Source organism: Ahaetulla prasina, chromosome 3, assembly GCF_028640845.1.
Source record: "Ahaetulla prasina isolate Xishuangbanna chromosome 3, ASM2864084v1, whole genome shotgun sequence".
Lineage (NCBI taxonomy): Eukaryota > Metazoa > Chordata > Lepidosauria > Squamata > Colubridae > Ahaetulla > Ahaetulla prasina.
The window spans coordinates 182581873-182605031 of record NC_080541.1 but is presented as its reverse complement, the minus strand read 5'-3'; the positions used below and the strand labels follow the sequence as shown (position 1 = coordinate 182605031).

General features: G+C 37.0%; 1 protein-coding gene and 2 long non-coding RNA genes across 5 annotated transcripts in view; 1 reads left to right on the top strand and 2 right to left on the bottom strand.

Annotated features, from left to right (window-relative positions):
• The window catches only part of LOC131194739 (uncharacterized), a 48421-nt gene extending 41510 nt beyond the window's left edge, over positions 1 to 6911 (bottom strand). Inside the window, exon 1 of the long non-coding RNA XR_009154289.1 lies at positions 5307 to 6911. This is a non-coding gene — a long non-coding RNA (uncharacterized LOC131194739). The remainder of the gene's footprint in view (positions 1 to 5306) is intronic.
• IP6K3 (inositol hexakisphosphate kinase 3) overlaps positions 2530 to 23159 on the top strand; it is a 37515-nt gene continuing 16885 nt past the window's right edge. Inside the window, exons 1-2 of one of the 2 annotated variants that reach the window (XM_058176051.1) lie at positions 2591 to 2728; positions 12882 to 13280. In XM_058176051.1, coding sequence (XP_058032034.1) covers positions 13082 to 13280 — 199 coding nt within the window. In that variant the 5' untranslated portion in view covers positions 2591 to 2728; positions 12882 to 13081. Of the gene's footprint in view, positions 2729 to 12881; positions 13281 to 23159 lie in introns of both variants that reach the window. The other variant, XM_058176052.1, reaches the window with a different exon arrangement.
• LOC131194740 (uncharacterized) overlaps positions 13661 to 23159 on the bottom strand; it is a 30880-nt gene continuing 21381 nt past the window's right edge. For both annotated transcript variants that reach the window (XR_009154291.1, XR_009154292.1), the window contains 2 exons: positions 19021 to 19098; positions 13661 to 15190 (listed from right to left, as the gene is read on the bottom strand). This is a non-coding gene — a long non-coding RNA (uncharacterized LOC131194740). The remainder of the gene's footprint in view (positions 15191 to 19020; positions 19099 to 23159) is intronic.

Genomic DNA, 23159 nt, shown 5'->3' with positions numbered 1-23159 from the left:
GCTCTTATTCACAAATCTCCCCTCCTACATTTATAGTTTGGCCCATAGCAACTCCTAAAGGAAGCTTATAGGAGCATCTAATTTTCCTCAAGCTAATTAGATGAGTCAGACCGGTGTTGTTCCCAAATTGGTTTGCACTGAATAGTTTGAGGCAAAATAATTAAAATCCAATATATTATCAATGCTCTTCTTGTCCACATAAAGCAGACCTAATACTGCAATATTTACAACCTTGAGTTTTTCTCTCAAAAGGAGAAGCAGGAGAGCTTTTCAAACAAAAAGCCAAAATTGGAGGATGGGGGCATAAAAAGTTAAAGGAGGAGGGGAACCCTTGGGCTTATGGACAAAGTCAGGAAGCTGACAAGAAAAAAAAATATATATTTTTACCAAGTCTATTTTTCCAGCCCCTGTTTGCATTACATTCAGCTTCAAGAGAAAGCAAACAAAGAAGCAAACAAAGTAATAACCAAAAGCCAACATGGGTTTGTCAAAAACAGATCATGCCAGACTAATCTTATTGCATTCTTTGACAAAGTGACAAAATTAGTAGACCAGAGGAATGCTGTCGATATAATTTACTTGGACTTCAGTAAAGCATTTGATAAAGTAGACCATAACCTACTACTAGATAAAGTAGAAAAATGTGGGTTAGGCAGCACCACCAAGAGATGAATTCGTAACTGGCTGACCAACCGCACTCAACGTGTACTCCTCAACGGAACTACATCCCCATGGAGGGAAGTATGCAGTGGAGTACCCCAAGGCTCTGTTTTAGGCCCAGTACTCTTCAACATCTTCATCAATGACTTGGACGAGGGGATAGATGGGGAACTCATCAAATTTGCAGATGACACCAAGCTGGCAGGAATAGCCAACACTCCAGAAGATAGGCTCAAGTTACAGAAAGATCTTGACAGACTTGAACATTGGGCGCTATCTAACAAAATGAAATTCAACAGTGAAAAAAGTAAGGTTCTACATTTAGGCAAAAAACCCAAAATGCACAGGTACCGTATATGTGGTACCTTGCTCAATAGTAGTACCTGTGAGAGGGATCTTGGAGTCCTAGTGGATAACCATTTAGATATGAGCCAGCAGTGTGCAGCAGCTGCTAAAAAAGCCAACACAGTTCTGGGCTGCATAAACAGAGGGATAGAATCAAGATCACGTGAAGTGTTAGTGCCACTTTATAATGCCTTGGTAAGGCCACACTTGGAATACTGCATTCAGTTTTGGTCACCGTGATGTAAAAAAGATGCTGAGACTCTAGAAAGAGTGCAGAGAAGAACAACAAAGATGATTAGGGGACTGGAGGCTAAAACATATGAAGAATGGTTGCAGGAACTCAGTATGTCTAGTTTAATAAAAAGAAGGACTAGGGGAGACATGATAGCAGTGTTCCAATATCTCAGGGATTGCCACTAAGAAGAGGGAGTCGGGATGTTCTCCAAAGCACCTGAGGGTAGAACAAGAAGCAATGGGTGGAAACTGATCAAGGAAAGAAGCAACTTAGAACTAAGGAGAAATTTCCTGACAGTTAGAACAATTAATCAGTGGAATGACTTGCCTGCAGAAGTTGTGAATGCTCCAACACTGGAAATTTTTAAGAAAATGTTGGATAACCATCTGACTGAGATGGTGTAGGGTTTCCTGCCTGGGCAGGGGGTTGGACTAGAAGGCCTCCAAGGTCCCTTCCAACTCTCTTGTCTATTATATTATATTATATTATATTATATTATATTATATTATATTATATTATATTATACTATATTACATTATACTATATTATATTACATTATATTATATTATATTATATTATATTATATTATATTATATTATATTATATTATATTATATTATATTATATTATATTATTATGTTACGTTACGTTACGTTACGTTACGTTACGTTACGTTACGTTACGTTACGTTACATTATATTATATTATATTATAAGAAAATGGAAATGGAAATGGCACCCAAAGCAGTCTGGATTGCAAACATAATCTAATCCCATTTTGAGGATCATAAAAATAAGAAATAAATGCTGGGGAGAAGCCTCCTGATTGCTAGCTGGATGCATTTGTGTTGCTTTTTTTGATAACAATACAGAAGCGAATTGCCATTGTGGATTTTTTCTGTATTTTTTCCCCTTTTGTTTGTGTTTCTTTATTTCCCAGTATAAACTACAGTTAGAGATTTCCTAATGATCTCCCTTCCAATACCAACCAAGTCTGATCATGCTTAAACAATTTCAAAAGCAGCGAATGTGGCATTGCTACTTGCTGTGAAAAATATTGAAACGTGCTCCCACACAAGGCAAGTGACTGTCACCGGATTCTCATACACTGATTTAATGAACCTTTGGTTTGCATTGAGAAAGTAAAATGGATGAGGCAGCTCATAATCACAGCTTTGTTTCCTTCAATGTCATAAGTGTTTTTCCCTTTCCTAGTGTCTCCATTTAACCCCATGTAGTCCAATTGCATCAGCTGTTGGCTGGACATAACATACGCCTGCCAAGAATGTCTTAAGAAGGTCAGGTGATGGTCCACAGTCCAACTCGTTTTCCTCTCTTACTCTCAGCTCCCATACTAAGGCTACACATCCTAGCAGGACTGCAGGACTGCAAAGCAACCCAGCAGATTCACACTTCTGCTGATTGTGGGATACTCACAAACTACTGTGGCTATGAATGTAATGACTGTCAACAAAGAAAGGAGCAGTTAGGTAAGTAACTGTTTTTAATGGGATTGATCTGGATTCATGTTTTTTTTTAAAAAACTCTAAGTAAAACTCTCCATTTGATTCTAAGACTGTGGTCTGTTAGAGCTGATATTTAAAGTGGTGTATACCTTGTCCATTTGGATCAGGAAGAAGTAAGGTTAGTAAGGATGATGAGGGACAATATTCATCCTGAGACTTGAACAATAAATTCTCTCTAGAGAAAGCTGTGTAAAATGTTATGATTTCTATTGCAAACTAATTAAGGTAACTAGCTAGCCTTTAAGATTCCTAAATCAATTTTCCCCAATGAGCTGACTTTCAAAACTTGAGCTCTCAAAGCTGATTCAACTGGCTAGAAATAGTAATTAAGATAACTGAAGTCCAGCACATCTGGAAGTATAGGTTTGAAAAGCCTGAGAGACTACAGAAGAACTGCTTTGGGTAAGGACAACCCTCAGTGCTTCCTGTAGACTTTTTCCTTTCCAGATCCTGACCTGAAAGTATAGAGAAGAAATGGATTATTATTATATAGTCAGTAGTCAGCTTATTCCATTAAAACACTAATCTTTCTTGAGTGATGTCATTTTGGAAAGGTTTCATACATCACTTTTAAATGCTTTTTGATAAACCTAGTGAAATAGCCATAGCCTTTTAAATCAACTGAGGTTTGATACATTACAGGAAAAAGCTCCCAGTGGCCAGCCAAATATAAATCTGAAGCAATTACCAAGAAGAGTATACATTAGCCTCATAGTCCTACTAAAATATTTCAGGCAGACAAGTGGCTAGAGGCGAATGAATGACAGATACCTGTTGCAAACATGTAGTTTCTTCACTTTTCTTCTCCGCCTGACAAAATCATCAGAAATTAAAATATGGCTACAAATGTAAACCACAGAGAGGTTTTGGGAGTTGGCACTGTAAAAAGCTTAAGAAATAAATAAAATTGCAAGCATGGTTACAGTATTTGAAAATGAACACTGGTCCTATCCATGGGTTCATCTTCAAAGGGATGTGTGTCTAAGCTTTGAGCAGTAGAAAGAAGTATATCTTTATTTTATTTTTTTTCATTTTGGAAGTTATCATGACATTCAAAGTTCTTAATTTGCTCCTGGAAATTCCTTTGTCTGATCTGTATCCTGATCTGTGTCTTCATCATACCAATGAGGGTATGATTTACCACTAAATTCAGACCACAGCTTGTTTTAATAAAAGCATTACTAAAGACAATGTAGAAGGCTTCCCTTCTTCCTTTCCATCTCTTACATAACAACAGATCATTTTCTCATTTATTCTGGTGCTCCATGTGCTCAATCTCTCAGGGTTGAAGACAATTACTGCATTTGTGTTTCTGAATCAGAAGCAGATTCTCAGAATATTCTTTGATTCAGGTACTGTAGGTTTGTTTTGGAAAAAATTAGCCCAAATCTACACTGCAAGGAAAGTATTAAAAGTCAAGTACTTTTAGCTGGCTGAAAAACAATTTAGACAAATATTGACAGGGAAATATGATTTAGAGCCACCCTATCAAATGTCTCCTTTGAGTCAAGCTTCATACCTGATGACTACGTTAGATTCATCCATATAGCTTTATCAAGCTCCCAAATAGACCAGACAGGAAACATAACAGTGTGAACTAATTCCTCTTTATTATACGATTATATTAACAGAATCTTGCAAGTCTTAAAATACAAATCTCCCTCCACTGTTTTTACTGCCTGTTTAATTAGGGTGGAACCTTTTTAAAGTCTTCTCTGCCATTACTCAGTTCCAGACTCCTCCCCCTTTTATCTTTTTTATTTTTTTGTAAACAAGTTTTATTAATTTTTTTCTTTCATCATACATATTTTATGAACAGAGTGTTGACCGGGTCACATCTTATACATCTTATATATCTTAATTTTTATTCCAATCTTCCTGCTTTTTCCAAATTCATCTCTTTTATATAATTATCACAAATTCATCATTTTTCACCGTATCTTGTTATTTCATCTCTTTTTTTCCCCAAGTACATTTTACATATTTCCAATTTTGGCCATAATATTCTTTTTCCATACTTTTTTATCTTATCTTAATATCTTCTTAATACACTATCTGCCCTTTAATTCCTAATTTCTTACAATAACATCAATTAATTATCTTATTTCTCCATATGCAAAATATATTTCTCAAAATCCCCATTCCACTTTTTATATACACAATATAGATCATCATATTCAATTCTTACATTGAAACGCTTTAACTTAATTAACCATCCACATCTTATCTTAATCTCTTCTTAATACATAAACAGTATCACTATCCACCCTTAATTCCTAATTTCTTACAATAACATCAATTAATTATCTTAGTTCTTCATTTACAGTATATATTTTTCAAATTCCACATCCCACTTTTTATCATTTCAATTTTGTCTCTTAATTTAACTTGTCGATTTCATATTTCATCTGCTCTTCTGTTTTGCTATAAGCAATAAACATCATCATATTCACTTCTTACATTAAAACCCTTTAATATATTTCACCCACATTAATAATATTAATACAGTTCCCTTAAATCTACTAATATATATCTTATTTACCTTCCTCCTTTTCACTATTCTTCCCCTCTTTAACCATTTTCTCTTGGTCTCTTCAAAATTCCACTTCTTAATAATTTCCTCCTTTTATCCCATTCTTTTAACTTCTTCTTTTTCTTTTTGTATTTATTGTATCTTTTCTCCTGAATCCTTTTTCTCACTTTTAGATATATTACTTGAGTAATTCTCCCCAGGCTTTCTCCTAACCTCTTTCCACTCTTTCCTTCTTTTCCCTTTGATTGATTCTTTTTGTGGGGATATTCCCCCTCCCAATCCAATCTTTTTTACCACTGTTAATCCCAGTGAAATCATCTAACTGCTTTTTGCACTCAATTCCTTTTCTTTCAATATTATTGTCTTGCTCCTCATTTATGGTCTCTTTTTCCTGTTCTATATGTTCCAGCAAAATTTCTGACTTTTTTATTACCCTTTAGTGATTCACACATGTTTTTAAACATCTCAATGCCTCACACATCCAAGACTCCATATTGTCAATTTTAACAAATTGTTAAAACTTTTGATTTATATTTAATTAAAATTTTAAAGTCCATATAGTTTTTTATTTATTTATTCAATTCACTTCAAGTTAAAGCTTTATTATCTTCCACAATCATTGAAAGTCGAAACCAAACAGTTCAGAAAAACAAATACTCCTTAAAAGTTCTCACAGCTTCTGAATTATCTTTTATTAGTCAAGGTCACAGCTGTTATTTTCTCTTCTATTTTCCAACCAAGATTGCAGTTCTCTCTTTCTGCCAGCAAATGACTCCCTCAAAATCCACAATATTCTCAGAACAACTAAGAATCAAAGCTGTCAAAAATATTTTGAATCCACATAAAAAGTACTTTTCCTTGGGTTTCTTTTTCTTTTATTATATTTTGTTTCTCCAAATTCAATTTTAAATCCAGTTATAAAATTTTCTTTCTCGGGCATTGGTATTTTAACTTCTTCTTTGTTTTTCTCCTTCAAATGTCAAAACTATCAAAAATATTTTTAATCCACATAAAAAGTACTTTTCCTCGGGTTTCTTTTTCTTTTATTATTTTTAATTTCTCCAAATCCAATTTTAAATCCAGTTGTGAAATTTTCTTTCTTGGGCTTTGGTATTTTAACCTCCTCTTTGTTCTTCTCCCTCATTAACTTTCCCAAGTGCCAATTAGCCGCTCATTTCCACTCCAGGACACCTTTTAAAGTTATTTTAAAAATTCTTTTTTATCTGTGAGTTGGCCAATCACTCACGTTGTACCAGCACTCCGTTCAGACACCGCTCATGCACAAAAAACTTAGTCTGGTTGCCCAAGCTTCACAGAGGTCATTTTTTAATGGCTGCCACCACTGCCACCAGTTTGAAGAGCCGCCTCTGACTTTTGAGGAACTTGCCTGTTCTTCTTGGTTGTCTGAGGCACCTCTCCTTCTTCAACATCCCTACAGGATGGTTCCAGTCTGAAGACCCCCTGACAGTGGTTTGTCCTGCTGGATTTTTGCAGAGCTCATCAGAGCCTGCTTTTTTTCCAGACCATCTCGCCAAGATGCTTCTGGTTTCTCCCTCCCCCTTTTATCTGATTGTTCCCGACAAAGCATCTCTTCCCCCCCACCTTTCTTCTGTAATTCTCAAATTCCATTACAATCGTTTTGGCAATGTAAGTGATTAGCAATTGCCTTCTTCAATAATTTGTTTTTGTTGTTTTTATTTTCCCATCTAATTTATTACCCTGGGATTTCCTTGCGGTCTTCATTTCAAGTGCTATCCAAATTTGAGTCTGTTTAGCTTTCAAATAACACTAGCACTGATAATAGCACTTAGGTTTATATACTGCTTACAGTGCTTTATGACCTTCACTAAGCAGTTTACAGAGTCAGCATATTGCCCCCAACAATCTGGTCCTTGTTTTACCGATCTCGGAAGGATGGGGGGCTGAGTCAATCTTGAGCCGGTGAGAATCAAACTGCTGGCAGTCAGGAAAATTAGCTTGCAATACTTCATTCTAACCACTGTGCCAGCAAGGCTCTTTAAATACAGCCAAAGTTGCTTATCTTCTGCTTAGGCTTGACCAAATATGTATTTTGATTAAATCTTTCTGATGTATATTATTATTCCGGAATCCGTAGTTTAAAAGTTATGACATATCTTTTATAATTAAAAGAAAATAACAAAAGATAGCTATAAACATGCTATTGGTGGTTTAGCAACTATTCAGAGTTACCATGGGCCATTCCGTGGGCCATTCCAAGGCTACTTCAACCCAGATTCAGAGTTTAACAGCCAGGCCCACCACTCAAAGTCATGAAATTGAATTTTAGGGACTTTGCAACCAGTCCACATTTACATTTGCAGTCTCCCTTGGTCATGTGACTGCGATTTACAATTTTTTTTGTCAGTTTCTAGCACTTACTTCTTATGGTTTCTGACAAAACATGCCTAATGGGGAAAATTGAGTTGCTTAATGACTTAACAACCACTGTCACTTAACAGCCATTGCATTTATCAACTGCTGCAAAAAATCAGGTCCAGCCATGTGGTATCTCAATTTATGACTGCAATGACTTCTGACTGTAATCCCAGACTCAATTATGCTCATATGTCAAGGACTATCTGTAGTGCAGCCATAGACACCTCATCTCACCCCCATTATTCCAGAAGTCTTGGCAAGAAATAGAGCATTTTAGTGGCCAATCAATCCAGGAAAATGTGACTCTCATCTTTTCTGCGATCCTCCAGCTTTGCAAAGCAGTCATATAAATCTTTCAGGGAAACAAATGGTATCTTTCTTGGCTTCATGTGCATGAGGGATGCTGGGACTAGCTATAAAGTTTATGAACATCATATTCTTTCAGGAAAGGAAATGCAAGATTAAAAGGGCTCGGGGTTTGTGCAAACAAGAATTTATGGCATCGGGGCTGAAACGTGGTTCCTTGCAGAGAATGGAGCTTTTCATTTGCAATGCTCTTGTTACCAAAGATAGTTTTTCTTTTAGATGAGGGAAGAGGAGCAAGAGCAGATTTAGAAATACACTGAAGAATAATACAGTATCTAGTCATCATGCATGAAATAGCCACATGGAAATAGTAAAGAGTCTACTAAAATTAAGCAATTTTCTTCCCATATCTACAAGCAGCTGTTGATCAGACATTAAGTAATGCAGGCATAAATCAACAGGGAGACTTATGCGTATATATAACTCTGTGGCTGTAATGGGAAACTGAAATGCACAAAGAGGAAAGTAAGCAGATTGCACCAGTCAACTATTTTTAGATCTTTGGAGCCAGCGGTTGGTTCCCTTTTTTCAGTGTTACCCTGTGTGATCTTGAAAATTGGAGCTTTGGGGAAAGAAATATGAATGCATAACAGTCTTGTAAAAGTTACTCTTGGGAATAGCATATTCTAAAAATCTGACTATAATAGTAATTACATCTAACCCCTAAGCCAGTTAAAATTACTTTGCGGCTTCCTGTATGATAATTCTGCTTTTGCCATTGAATGTAATGGTCAGGGATTAGGCTGGGCTGACTGTCAATCTTGTTTCATTCTAAACTGGCACAGTTTCTTTGCAATGTTTCTGTTAAAATTAACAAATGAGTGCTAGTATCGTCTTTGTTTCTTCATTTGTTTATGCATTTATTTATATCCAACTTTTCAAAAAGTTGTAAGCTTTAACACCCTTACCATATAGAAAATATATATATCGATACTTAAGTCACTTACTTTGTTTCAACCTATGGCCAAATGAAGTGCTACCATTTAATAGCATTGAGTAAAACTTTGCATACAATTTTAGTTTTGTAATTATATTTTCTAGTCTATCTTTAGTCTCTATGAGAACAGGAATGAAAAACAAGGAATTTTGTACAACAGCAACATTAGAAGATCCAAATGTTTAAAAGGGACTCCTGCCTCCTTTACTGTGGCTAACAGAGAGTGTTTTAATACCATTGCTGCATGTTCTTCTTAGTTGCAGGAGATTTGCCCCAGTCTTCAGGTGACCACTTGAAAGGTTTAAATGGCATATTTTCTTGAAAATCACTTGCCTTGATTAGGTTCCTTAACTAAACTTCTAATTTGTGCTTTAAAATTTAACATAACACATTTGCAACAGTACTATTTAAATCCTGTAAGTAAAAAACCATCCTGCAGCACACATCCAGAATCCACTTCGTACATTGTTGTTGTCTGCTAGTTAAAATCACATTTTTCCCCTAATATTTGTATGTTTATCTTGTCTTCCAAATTGAAAACATAGCGTCCCATAGGTCTGGTACACAATACTCCAAGCATGATCTCACTTCACTTGTTATTTAAGAACAGTATTATATTGGCAATTCTGTTTTCACTTCCCTTCCAAAGATTCCAACCATGAAGTTTACCTTTTTTTTACAGCAGCTGCATATGGGCTGACATTTTCAATTAAGCTGTCCATCCTGACTGCAAAATCCTTTTCCTGGTTAAGCGGTGCCAGTTCAGTTTCCATTAGCATATACCCTATATGGTGTTTGGAGGCTTTTTGTCCCACACTTCACTCTACTTTACCCCAAATTGCATTTGCCATTTTCATGCCCAATCACCAAGCTTGAACCCCTTTCGAAGCTCTTTCAAATTATATACAACCTTAAAAGCACCAGTTCCACTACTGTATGTACATCTCACCAGTGTTACCTGTTTATTCCCATTCTCTTGTTTCCTGTTGTTGTTTTTTTAATTCAAATGCCAAGCCATGAAAGTATTTGTCCTTCTATTCCATGACAACTGAGTTAGCTAAGGAATTTTGTCAGATGGTTTTTGAAAATCTAGGTGTACAATAACATCTTGCCTACATGCTTGTCGATGCCCTCAAAAAAGGTCTAAAAAAATAAGTGAGACTAGATTTTCTTTTGCAGAAATTATTGATTACTGTTCAGAAAAGCTTGTTTTTCTATGTGGGTTATTTTCTCTTTAATAATACTTCCAAAATACTATCCTCAAAACAGATGTTAGCATAACTGGTTTTCCTTACTGTACCTCCCATAAATCTCTCTTCAAAAATTTAGGTCACATTGACTGTTTTAGACCATGGTAACAGATTCTGATGTTGAAGAGAAGTTGAGTATTTTTATGAAAAATTCAACAATTTCATATTCAAGTTCTTTAAGAGGGCTTGAGGGCTGTCTGGCCTTGGGATTGATCTATCTTTAGCTTATCCATTTAATTTATAACATTATGGCTATTAGTATTCATTGTCCAGCTTTCCCCAACTGAAGCACAGGAATCTGTTCTACATCTTTCACAGTGAAGAAAGAAATAAAGAATTCCATCCAGTTTCTGTGTGCTATTACTCTTATCCCCCTTTAGTACTCCTATAATGCTCCAATTGTCCAACTATCATTCTAACCAATGTTCTGTTCCAAACGACCTGGAGATCTTTTTCTTAATCCTCTTTGCCATGTGTTCTTCTAAGTCTTATTTTGCGTTTTGTATTATTTTGGTAGCCAAAAGATATGTAGGTAGGGTAGTGACATAATAACATTACTGGCAAGAGCAGAGATATGAAGGGGTGGGGGGGGGGCTCTTTCCTGTTTGTTTTTTTAAAGTTTTCTCTGTGTATATAAACCTATTGAGTCTAATAACTACTTTTTATAGTAAAGAGTTTCCCACTGAAAATTGGCAGGAGACATAATGTTGTTGCTTAGCAGTTTGCTGTCAAATTTCAGTGCACAATCTTAAATCTGGGGACAACAATAAATAGGCTTGAAAACAGCCTGCAGACCACTGTAATGGATTAAGTGATAATATGGAGACAGAAGACATACTGCTGCTATTTCATACCATGAGTCAGATGAAGATGCAGGTACCATGGTCCCACCTGGTTCTATTGAGTTTCTTCAGAGTTCTATCCAGAATTTAGCATAAGTCAGGTTACAATGTCTCCTGCTTTCTAGTGTCTACTATCCTCTGTCATAAAATCACAATATATGTATTGTATGATCACAGTCTTTATTGGCTATGCCTTAGGTACTTTGAAAGATAGCAAAGCAATATTGTTTCTTATTCCCCTAGCTTTATGTTAAGGTCACCCTGACGTATTGCATACCTTTAACTGGGTTCACATATTGCACTAAATCTTGTTTAGTTTGTTGAGTAGGCCACAACCATCTCTGTGAGCCACAGTCCAGAAAACATTATAACCTGATAGGAAATGTCAACCCAGTCTTTGTGTTGTGTTTGTGTTGTGATGTGATGTGTGCAAAAGAGAGGGACTCTACCAAAATTGAGTAGGTTGTCAGTCACAGAGGAACTGTTATCTGTGATATAAACATCACAGGGGAAAAAGATGAATCCTGACTTTTTGTAAAGTGAGCTGTAAGAAGTGAGGGGAGGTCAAAACCTCCCTCCCCTGCCTCTATCTTTTTTTAAAAGGAGTTTTATATCTGTTAACCTGGAGGTGCAACTGTAGTTTCTTATCTCCCTTTCTCCTGAAATCAAATCAAAACTTATAATTAATTTATTTGAACAAAATAATAAATAAAATTAAAAAATAAAATAAATAAAATAAAATAACAAAATAAAATTGCCTTACACACTGTAAGCCGCCCTGAGTCTTCGGAGAAGGGCGGGATATAAATGTAAATAAAAAATAATAATAATAAAATAAAATAAAATAAAATGCCCTGATGTGACTTCAGGAGGGATGGGAAGAAAGAAACCCCCTCCCCAAGTCCTAGTGCTGAAGTAGGGAATGTTCTGATCTCAAGTGTCTTTTGGAAAGATGGATAGTGTAATGGTAAAATGATTCCCTGAAGGAAGGGTGAATATCCCTTTTACTAACACTATATTGTTAAAGCCCAAAGACTACTATTCACAGAGCAATATTAATAACCTTCTTGGTAGGGAACATTCTGCTCCAGGGCTCCATGAATAAAGGTTGAAAAGCCAGTTGGGAGCAGCTTTGGGTAAACAAATTGAACAAGTATTTTTTTCTCAGTCTGGATTCTCTTTACAAGAAGAGAGAAGGAACTCCTTATTAATAAATTAGTGTTAGATGGCTGTTGGGATGTCCAATTAGGCTGCTGTCAGAGAAGCAACTTTAGTTTGATAGCTCTTCTGGTTTAACTTAACGTAAAGTGGAAACTGATCAAGGAAAGAAGCAACTTAGAACTAAGGAGAAATTTCCTGACAGTTAGAACAATTAATAAGTGGAACAATTTGCCTTAGAAGTTGTAAATGCCCCAAACTGGAAATTTTTAAGACGATGTTGGATAACCATCTGTCTGAGATGGTGTAGGGTTTCCTGCCTGGGCAGGGGGTTGAACTAGAAGGCCTCCAAGGTCCCTTCCAACTCTGTTGTTGTTATTATTATTATAATCTTTTTACTCAGACACTGCTATCCATGCAATCTAACTAGAATCCATTTTAGTCTTTCAGACCTGAAATCGCGGAAAATACCTCACCCTTTTCCCAAAGTTAGCAATAAATCCATTTAACATGTGCAAAGTTATGGGCCAGAGTACTAGATGCTACATGCTGTAACAAGTACACTAGGGAGTGGATAAGTGGATGTGTTATAGGAGAAGGAATGATGCCATTTGCTTTTTTTTTTTCCGCTCAGCTGTTGAATTTATACTCTGGGGTGCAGAAAAGTTCTGGAAGGATTATTGAACTGCCAAGGGGCATATATACTTCATCGCTGAGCTCATTTGCTGGCATAAAAACCTTAAGACATCTTCTGATCCTAGTTAGAAAGTGGCTCCTCCATTTGAGACCCAGCAACAGCCGACAGAAAAAGACTCCAGTATCTCTGGTTACATCATGGTGGTACAGAATAATCTGGATATCGGGGAAACCAGGAAAGGAATCCTGCTGGAACCATTCATCCATCAGGTTGGAGGACATATGAGCATGATGAAGTATGATGACTGCACTGTCTGTAAGCCACTTGTCTCTCAAGAGCAATGGTTCTATGAAGCTCTTCCAACATCAATGAAACAGTTCACTCCTTGTTACAAAGGTAGGGCTAAGATTCAAATCGTGAATGCACATATTTGGAAATAAGGGCCAGTAGATTTTGAATAAATAAAACATAGGCCATGTTGCAAGGTTAATAGCGAGAGGTTAAGGGCATGAGCTTAGCAAATGATGCTTATATATATAAATGATGCTGATATATATATATCAGAAATACCACCTCTTCTGCTCCAGTTGCCAGGAAAGAAATGAAGTTACTAGACCCTGTCGCACAGAGAAATAATATGTTGTTCAAAGCCATTAAAAATATACAGGGCAGTTGTTAGCGACTAGTGAAAGGAAAGAATGAAATCTGAGACAGGCGCAAGAAAGTGATTATTGTGTCTTTCTTGGTATTTGTAAGGCAAGATGATCTTGCTCTATAAAAGCCTCACTGGAAGAAGTTGTCCTGCCTTGGTTACCAAATATTATGGACATCCAGACAGCATTTATCATTTTTTCATATTTCTGTCTACAACTTGTTCTTTGAATACCTCACATCTGAAAACACCTTCCAACTTTCTGTGGAACTATGGCTAAGAACCTGCAAATATAAATATATTATATGCAGAGAAAATTGAATATGTGATGGAGGATGGCACATGCCAATGTTTAGATAATCTGTCTTTCAAATAAGTAGGCTTGCAAAGAGTAAGAAAACAGAAGGATTACAAAACCTATTGTGTGTTCTTACCAATTAGAGATGAAAAGTGACCCTTTTAAATGATGCTGAAAGTGAGGGAGTGAATTACTTTGTTGTTTGATGATAGATGATACCATGGATTGTGTTGTCCAATTGCCCAGGAAATAATTGCACTGAAGTTATTGTAAGATAAGGTTCGATACTGGTGATTCACATTAGTTTTGGTAAGGCTGGATTAATAGATTGGGGGGGATACTTCAGTGTCTTATCGGTCAGGATGCAGCTAATGTTGCTTTAATGGTTCAGATGAACAAACGCCTGCCAGTTAAAGGCTAGTTGCAGTTGTGATTGCAAACCCAGATGGTTAGAATGCTTTACCACTTTTATACCACTACTTGGGGAAGTGGGAGTTAAAAACTTTGAACACGCACCAAAGAAAAGAGAAACAAGAGATAAAGTTCTTTTCCAATACAGAAATAGAAGAAGAAGCCAATTTACTATTAATAGACAAGATCTCCAAAGTCCCCTCATTTAAGCATTTTTTCCCATTGATGCTGTAGATATTTCAGCAGTAGTGATACGTGTTTGTACTGTAAGTTAGTCCATTTGGACTTTATCATGTTTTGATTCCATGTAAAGAAGCCATCTGTGCATATTATACCTTCCATAATGAGATGATGTCCCCCGCACTGAAAATAAAGGAAAAAAGAACCAAACCTAAAGCTGACTAGCAATGGGATTGGTGGGGGGGGAGTATTTTTCCATAGCTTATTATTCATTATAATTTGATTTGTTTTAAATCGTTATTGTAAAAACTTGACTGGGAAGGACTTAAATTGCAGAAAAGCTTCCATTCTGATTTTGTTCATTATCTATTCCATATGTGAGGGGCACAATGATCTTGGACTGGAACCACCCTTATGTGTCTCTTTGATGTTGTGGAGCTTTTAGTTGTCTTAGAAAGATAAGTCAATATTCAAAGCTTTATAAATAAAAGCACGAGGGAGTAGCAAACAAAAATACAATAAATTTTAAATTAGTTAAATCAGATGATGTTCATCCTTGCCCATTTCCTGGTATGAGAAAGAACACATAAAATGAAATACCGGGAATCAGATACACAATACTAGCCTAGACATCTTATCTAATTTTGATGCTGATATCTGCTCCAAAGAAGTAGCACCTGCTCCAGGATTTCATAATCTCTTGGCCCAAGTGTCTTTTCATCAGGAATACTGTGGGAAGATCTCTTTGCATTTAGTCATAGGTTCCTTAGAGAAATAGTATGATACAAATAACAGAAAAACGGAACACAAATAAGCTGTAAAACAGTAGAAGTTGAGAAAAATCTGTTGAACAACTGTAATGTTTGTATTATTTATTAAAGTCTATTCATAACTTCATATTTGAGGAGAATATAGCAATAGAATTGCCAAGATTTAGGATTATGACTGTATTAAGCCGGTTCTTCAACTTCTCTGACTTATTTGCTATTTCTAGGCCTAAATTTCCTGTCTGAACCTTGTTTCCGATGTGGATGTGGTTAGTTTTCACACAGAAAGGTTAAAAAAATGACTTCTGTCAGTCTGATGAGGCTTTAGGTTTTTTCTGACTGGGAATCAGAGTTTCTGAAAGATTGCCAATCAGATATTAATATTTTCTATAGAAATACTTTTCATTATATCATTACATTTTGCTGAAGCCATACTAGGATGCTGGCTACTTAATAGACTATAAAATCTGGAAAACAAAATATAAATAAAGTACAAGCCATTCAGTAAAGCCATAAACTAAACACAGGTCGCTTCAAATCAACAGCAAAAGTTTGCATAATTTTGTTAAGTTGAATTCATGCAGACCCAGAATTTGAAACAAACCCATTTGTGTATGAGAAAACTTCATTTTGAGATATAAAAAGAGCTTGCAGTCAATAATTTTCAAAATGGGATAGGGAACAAATACATTGGTATGAATTATGTAATAAGAAATATCACTGCTTCAACCAAAAATATCCCCCCCAATTCGCTCCAATTTTATAATATGTATTCAGACTGCATACTGCTTCAGTTGTCGTTCATTCTATCCTGGCTGTGAAGCAATGGAAGATGGGCTGACCCAATTAAAACCCCTTCCACCCCATTTCTTTCTAAGAGGCAAGATTTAAACATAAAATTGTCCCCCTGGGGCTGAGTTGGCACTTTTCCAGCTGAGAGCTGTTTTACAAGAATGCCTGCATTTTAAGAGTTCTTATCTGAGCTCAATAGAATATACAATCACCTCCCACGTCTCTTATTTCATTCTTTTACCATTAACATGAAAACATCAAGATGGCTCATTTTCCCTTGAAAAATAATGCATACTTTACAGACGTTGCTTGTATTAAAAAAACCAATCTTTCCCTCTCTATAATATTGCAGAAAAAGCTATGAAATGAAGAAATCTTTTCATAAGTGTTAGCTCCCAAAAGTTGTCTGAAGTCCAAGTCTATAGTAGAGCTACCACATTTGGCCTGTAGAAGTCCAGATGAGACTCTAAGGTAAAGGTTCCCCTTGCACATATGTGCTAGTCGCTCCCGACTCTAGGGGGTGGTGCTCATCTCCATTTCAAAGCCAAAGAGCCAGCACTGTCTGAAGACATCTCCCTGGTCATGTGGCCGCCATGACTAAATGCCGAAGGCGCGTGGAACGCTGTTATCTTCCCACCAAAGGTGATCCCTATTTTTCTACTTGCATTTTTTATGTCCTTTCAAACTGATAGGTTGGCAGAAGCTGGAACAAGTATTGGGAGCTCACCCTGTTATGTGGCATAGGGATTTGAACTGCTGAACTGCCAACCTTTTGTTCGACAAGCTCAGCATCTTAGCCACTGAGCCACAGAAAAGCTTTTCTTTTCTTTTTTTGCTATCACCTAATGATTATCTGAATTTTTGCAGCTTAGGTATGGTAGGCCTCTATAAAAAGTAGCATTTTTCTTCCCATCTTCTTTCGTTGTCTCACTGCTATTTTTGGCTGGCTATCACTGTCCCAAGAAGGTTTTATACCCAATGGCAGATAAATTCACCCAAGCATGTTCTGCAAATGTTATTAATCAACAGCTCAGTTATATGAATCTTTCACAGATACTGTATATCATGTGGAATGCATTCAAAGGTATCCTTGTAATTACACTCAAAGGCAGCTACTTTTTGGTGGGCAAAAAAGGAACAAGTCTTTGTAGCTTCAGTATATAGCTTTTACTTTTAGCAAGAAAGCATTTCATGCCTGCAAAAACCATCACAGGAATCCATTTTAAATAGGGTGAAGTACTTTCACAAAAGTAAATTCTACACAGCAAAAGCAAGCCTGCTGCTTCAAATGGCATGCTGGAGTGTTAAGACATAAAGAGGTTTGTTGGGAACTAGAAAGTTTCTTCAGACAGCTGCTTGAAACTAAAAATATGAAAGAACAGGTTTTCATAATTTTGCTTCAGATATTCTGCTGTACATGACTGTCATTCAATACCTTTTTAATAAGGATCTAGTTTTCCTACAAGCATGGCAATGGAATTCCTAATTCAGAATACTAGAATGAAATACAAATTCCTCTGATTAGCCCCTTATAATTTTTTACGCCATACCACCCCAAAAAACCCCTTCATCTGGCCTGGTATCAACATATCTTTAGACATCACCTTTGAAAAAATCTGAACGCTTTCCTAGAAAACTAAAGGTCAGGCTGAACGTCAGTAGAAATAGCTCTATATTTTTGGCAAGGATTCACCAGTGGAGTTATGGAGTTAGATGTTTTTATAGAGTTGCATATATTTATAACTCCTGGAGGTTTTGAGGTAGTTTAAGAGCCATTATGTAATGATATCACTTTATAAAATGTTGCCCAGCTACCACCAATTAAGTCTACTACAAGCTAGCACTATTTCAGAAGGCTTCTAGATAAAACCGTCTTTTTATTCATTTCAGTACAAATTAGACAACCTTGAAACAAATGCCTTCCTTTGGGCAACATCCTCTCTCCCAAAATTACTTGTCTAGTTTAGAGCTCATTATGAGATTAGACTTATTTTCAACTAGGTTTTGTTCAGGTTTACGTTGCACATGGCAGTAAATAAATGTGCCTATTTATTTAAAAATACACATCCAGGAGCAGAGCTATAGAGACTCAGAGCAAAACAGCTTCTAAGAATTGCCGAGATGTTTCTAACCTGATACCTTCTGTAAATATTCTCCTCTGCCTGCCATGGCCATGTACAAAGCCAAACAGGTTTGAGCCCCGCAGGAATAAATGTGATGAAACTATGTTGCATATGTTGATGGATTCTACAATCATATATATCACTCATATTGATGCAATGAAAGTATTGACTGTTTATGCTGCAACAGGCTAATTGGAATCTGGCACATTGTTTTATTTGCAAGTCTTTTTGAACTCTCATTTTACCTAAATGGCTTTCTCTACAGTATCCACAGTATCTTCCAAATATGGATCGTGATGTCAGGATTTTTCTCCCCATTTTGCTCTTACCCCTAGGATTTTCATTTAGAAAGCTGAAGGTTACTTTAAGGACAATAGACCACCTGGCCTACTTTTGTCTTTTTCTCTTTTCTCTTATGTGAAAGGAAGGACGATAGAAAGATGCATATTTGGCAGGCAACCATCTTCAAGTGCACCTAAAATGTGGGGAAAGCAAAAGCTTGAAGGTGGCCAAGAGTTTTACCAGTTTGCAATTGTCCCCCAGTGATTCCAGTTGACTTCGTGGGAGCACTAGTAGGAGATGTTATGGTCATTTCTTTGGAATAAGTGGCAATTGCACAATGTATCCACCCTTCCAATGACAGTGGCCATTAATTGAATGATTAGTCTTTCAAATTAGTATATGCTAATTGTATCCTTTAGTTATCTTAAGTCATTTTGTAGTCGCATGCACTACACAAAAAAACAGGCTATATTATAAGCTAGTAGAAAGGATAGGCCATGGCCTATTGAAAAAATACAATTACTTAACCAAAATTCATAGTTTACTAAATACAGTTACCAAGCTTTCCCAAGATGCTATTTAAAATCCAGCTACTGGTATATTATGGCTTATCACAGTGTAGAAACCTCACCATAAGAAACATTTTCTGGTTCTATGATCTCTTCATTGGATTGCTGAGCAGTCCTGCAGTATTCAACAATTTGGAAGCCTGTACAACAAGGGAAAGTCCATTTGTTAAGTTCTTTTCTACTCAGTTACCACCCTTTGGGTCAAGAAAAAATTATGCAGGAAATGGTCTTATGTGTCCCTCACCTATTAGTCACCTCCAAATGTTTCTTTTCAAAACAAGCAATGGGAAAACAACTTCTTTATCTCGTAGAACGTACAATCCATAGGCTAATCCATTCATATTAGTGGCATTCTGGGTTTTTTCTGGTTTATAGTTGATCAATAAAATGATCTGTCCTCTTTTCAAAAATAAATAAATAAAAAACCAGCCAGCATTTATTGCAGCCTTAAGACTTTCAGTCTGGCTTGGTTCTTCAGAGCCCTTTCTGTACTTGTCATTCTATTCCAGCTCATAAATTAGGGTTATTTTTGAATTGTTTTGCTTTAGCTATGAAATGTGCCTCTCTACCTGACGATTCAGGTAGAGATTGAATCTGTCCCCATTTTTAGATAAAGCACAAAAATAGACAGCTTGATTCATGAGTCAGAATGGCCTTCTCCTGTCTCTTTGGGTACATAGAGCAAGCATTTTTTGGCACTAAGAGGAAGCTGATTCAGCATGCCTGACATAAAGAGGAGGAATATATGAAAAGCTCTACTTTGATATCATACGATCCCAAAGACTAAGGGGATTAAATCTGACAGTGAAATTGATACATTATCACACCAAAACCTTCTGACATACACAAACCCCTTGTTTCACACATTTCTTCTTCATTTTTATAAATTTAGGACTGCAATACAGATGCCAGGTGTTGGATGAGATATAGATATATCTTTCAGATATAGTCTTGTATTTTCCCTGGTCTTATTTAAACAGATGGAAAAAAGGAATAGCATCCAGATTTTCCAGTAGGTGAGAACAGGTGTCTTGAGACCTCTGAGCTAGGAAAATGTAATGAATGTTAAATATAGGCAAAACAAGGTTAGTAAAGTAAGAAAATGCTGCTATGCAGCAACTTTTTGGCTATGCAATTTTAAACGAATTTTGGATATATTTCTTGGAGTCCTCTGGTATATAAATTATTTTTTTAAAACTGACTACAAAAATACAGTTTCTTGTCAATTGTGGATAAAAATAAGAATGTCAATTGTTTATGCTGAATTTTGGAATGGAAATATTTCATATTCCATCACAATTTCTACATTTAGTATCTGTGGGTATATTTAGTTTGCAAATTACCTTAACAACTGCTATTGATTCTAAAGTTATCCCCTTACTTCTGTCCCTTGGAAAGTTTGAGCTACAGATCCTAGCAATCTCCATATTGTGTGCAGGTTTTTTTTATATATATGTAAAGGTCTGAGAGTAAAAATAGTCAGTTGAACTTTGCTTTGCCCTTACTTCCAATCTAAATCTTAAAATTATTCAGATATTGCTTTAGGTAGCTCATGTTGCTGAAGGGGGGGCGGGTTGCCTATAAAAGAGCAATGCTATGTAAGACTCTCAGTAGGGGCAGCTGAGAGGAAGTAGAGCTAGAATTGAAAGCGCTCTGCTTACTAAGTAGAATCTGTAATATCCTTGAGAAGATGGCCCACTATCACTGATGTGTCATCAAAAGGTCAAAGATGCCTTATCCACCAGCTATACTCAAAAGTAATCTGTCATTTGAGACTATGAGCTGCAACTGCCCTCCCACCGGCCTTTATTGGGAATGGCATAAATATGTCAAAGGCTGTCTAACACCTCAGCCATGTGAGCCCCATTTAAGTCAACAGGAGAAGCATGGCTGAAATATAGAATTACAGAGCACTGTTTATTACATGGAATATATACTAAGGTGGTGTTTTTTTTTTTTTCTTTTCAAAATTAGATTTGCCTTGTCATGATGTAGAATTACCGTATATACTCGAGTATAAGCCGAGTTTTTCAGCACGTTTTTTGTGCTGAAAGGCGCCCCCTCGGCTTATACTCGAGTCTACCCTTGCAGCTGGGCCGGCAGGACGAGCCCAAATGCTGCCGGCATGCTTTGCCAGCTCGGCCGGCTCGTTTTGGGGCGGCGGCTGGCCTCCGGCGTTTTCTTCCGCCGCTTTTTGATGGCGGCGGCGGTGGTCGGCGGAGGGGCGGAGGGGCGTTGTCACCCTCGCCTCCTCTTACTCGTCCTCCTCTCGCCCTCGGAGGCGGAGGGGCGTTGTCACCCCCGCCCCCCTCTTACTCATCCTCCTCTCGCCCGCGGAATGTGAAAGAAACGTGGAAAACTCCAACTACAGTATAAAAAAAAAACATTTGCACTCAGTACTTTTTATTTTATTTTATTTTTTGCCAAGTTTTCCCCAGGGTTTTCCCCTATGGAAATTGGGGAGGTGGGGAGAAAGAGGTGAAAAGAAAAGCCTCTTGGAAAGCGGAGAACACGGCAAGAACAAACGATTTCTCCCCGCCCCTCGCGCCGTCCTTCTCCCCGCCAGTCACACGGTTCAGTTTTTTCAGGCTAACTATACTGCGTTCACTCCCGAGTGAGGAAGAAGAAGGAGGCAAAAGAAACCGACCCTCGCGCAGATCAGCAAATTAGCTTTCCTTCTCCAAACCAATTGGAGGCGGGGCGACGCTGCCGAAGCCGCTGCTTACAGAGAGCGAAAAAGCCAGGAGACCTTGGCATGGGTGGGCGGCTGGTGTAAGGAAGGAAAAGAAAGAAAGGGAGGAAAATAAGAGCAGTCCGAGCTCTGAACTGGGGAGCGAGAAGGAAAAGAAGAGGAGAGAGAGAGTAAGGACTGCCACTGGGGTCAGGGAGCAGAGCACCAGGAAACAGGGCGGCCAACGCGCGCATACTACACACACACAAACACAGAGCCAGCTCCTCCCTGCCGCTGTTGAATCTTACTTCACCGCACTGAGTCCTTCGGGAGAAGGGCGGTATAATAATAATAATAATAATAATAATAATAATAATAATAATAATGATGATGATGATGATGATAATGATAATAATGATAATGATAATAATAATAATAATAATGATGATGATGATGATGATGATGATAATGATAATAATGATAATGATAATAATAATAATAATAATGATGATGATGATAATGATAATGATAATAATAATAATAATGATGATGATGATGATAATGATAATGATAATGATAATAATAATAATAATAATAATAATAATAATAATAATAATAATAATAATAATAATAATAATAATAATATTCAGTGTTCTTTGATGGCAGCCTGGCGTAAAATGGGGGCAGGGGATACATACAGGTTAGGGAAAATAACAAAACAACGTTTTGGGCTCAATTGCAGTCTTAAATTGAGGACTACTTGCAATTTGAACCTTATTGGACACTTCATTCCTGGAGGGTTTTAAAGAACAGACTGGACAATCCTTTGTCTGAAACAGTATAGGATCTCTTGCTTGAGGAGTGGGGACTGGACTAGAAGATCACTGTTAGTTTGGGATATGTTCAGAGCCCACACATCTGATGACATAAAAAAATTGGCAAAGTCATCTCAAGTCACTTTGGCCGTTATTCCAGGTGGGCTTACATCTGTATTGCAGCCCCTAGATGCCAGTTTAAATAAACCTTTCAAGGACCGTGCGAAGGATGTGGCATGAATGGATGACATCTGGTCAAGCTCGTCTGACAAAAGTTGGAAATCTGAGAAAGCCAGACATAGAACTAATAGCACAGTGGGTTCGTGATGCATGGGAAGATATTCCAGAGGACATGGTGCAACGTGCCTTCAAGAAATGTGGCATTAGTAATGCTATGGATGGCAGTGAAGACAGCGCATTGTATGAGAGTGACAGCAGTGATGATGTGAACTCAGTGATGACGACAACGTATATGCGGATAACATCACAGAAGCTGAAGTAGCTGAAGCTCTGTTTGGACAAACAGATGATGAGGAGGAGAACTCCAGTTTTGAGGATTTTAGCTCTCGTTAGCTTGGTTGCTGTTACTTTTAAAGATACTGTATTTTTGATACCATATTCTTTTTGGGGACCCCCTTTTGCACTTTTATTGTTTTTCGTTCAAATAAATATTCATGTTATTTTACTTGGCTCTATCTTTATTTTTACATTGACC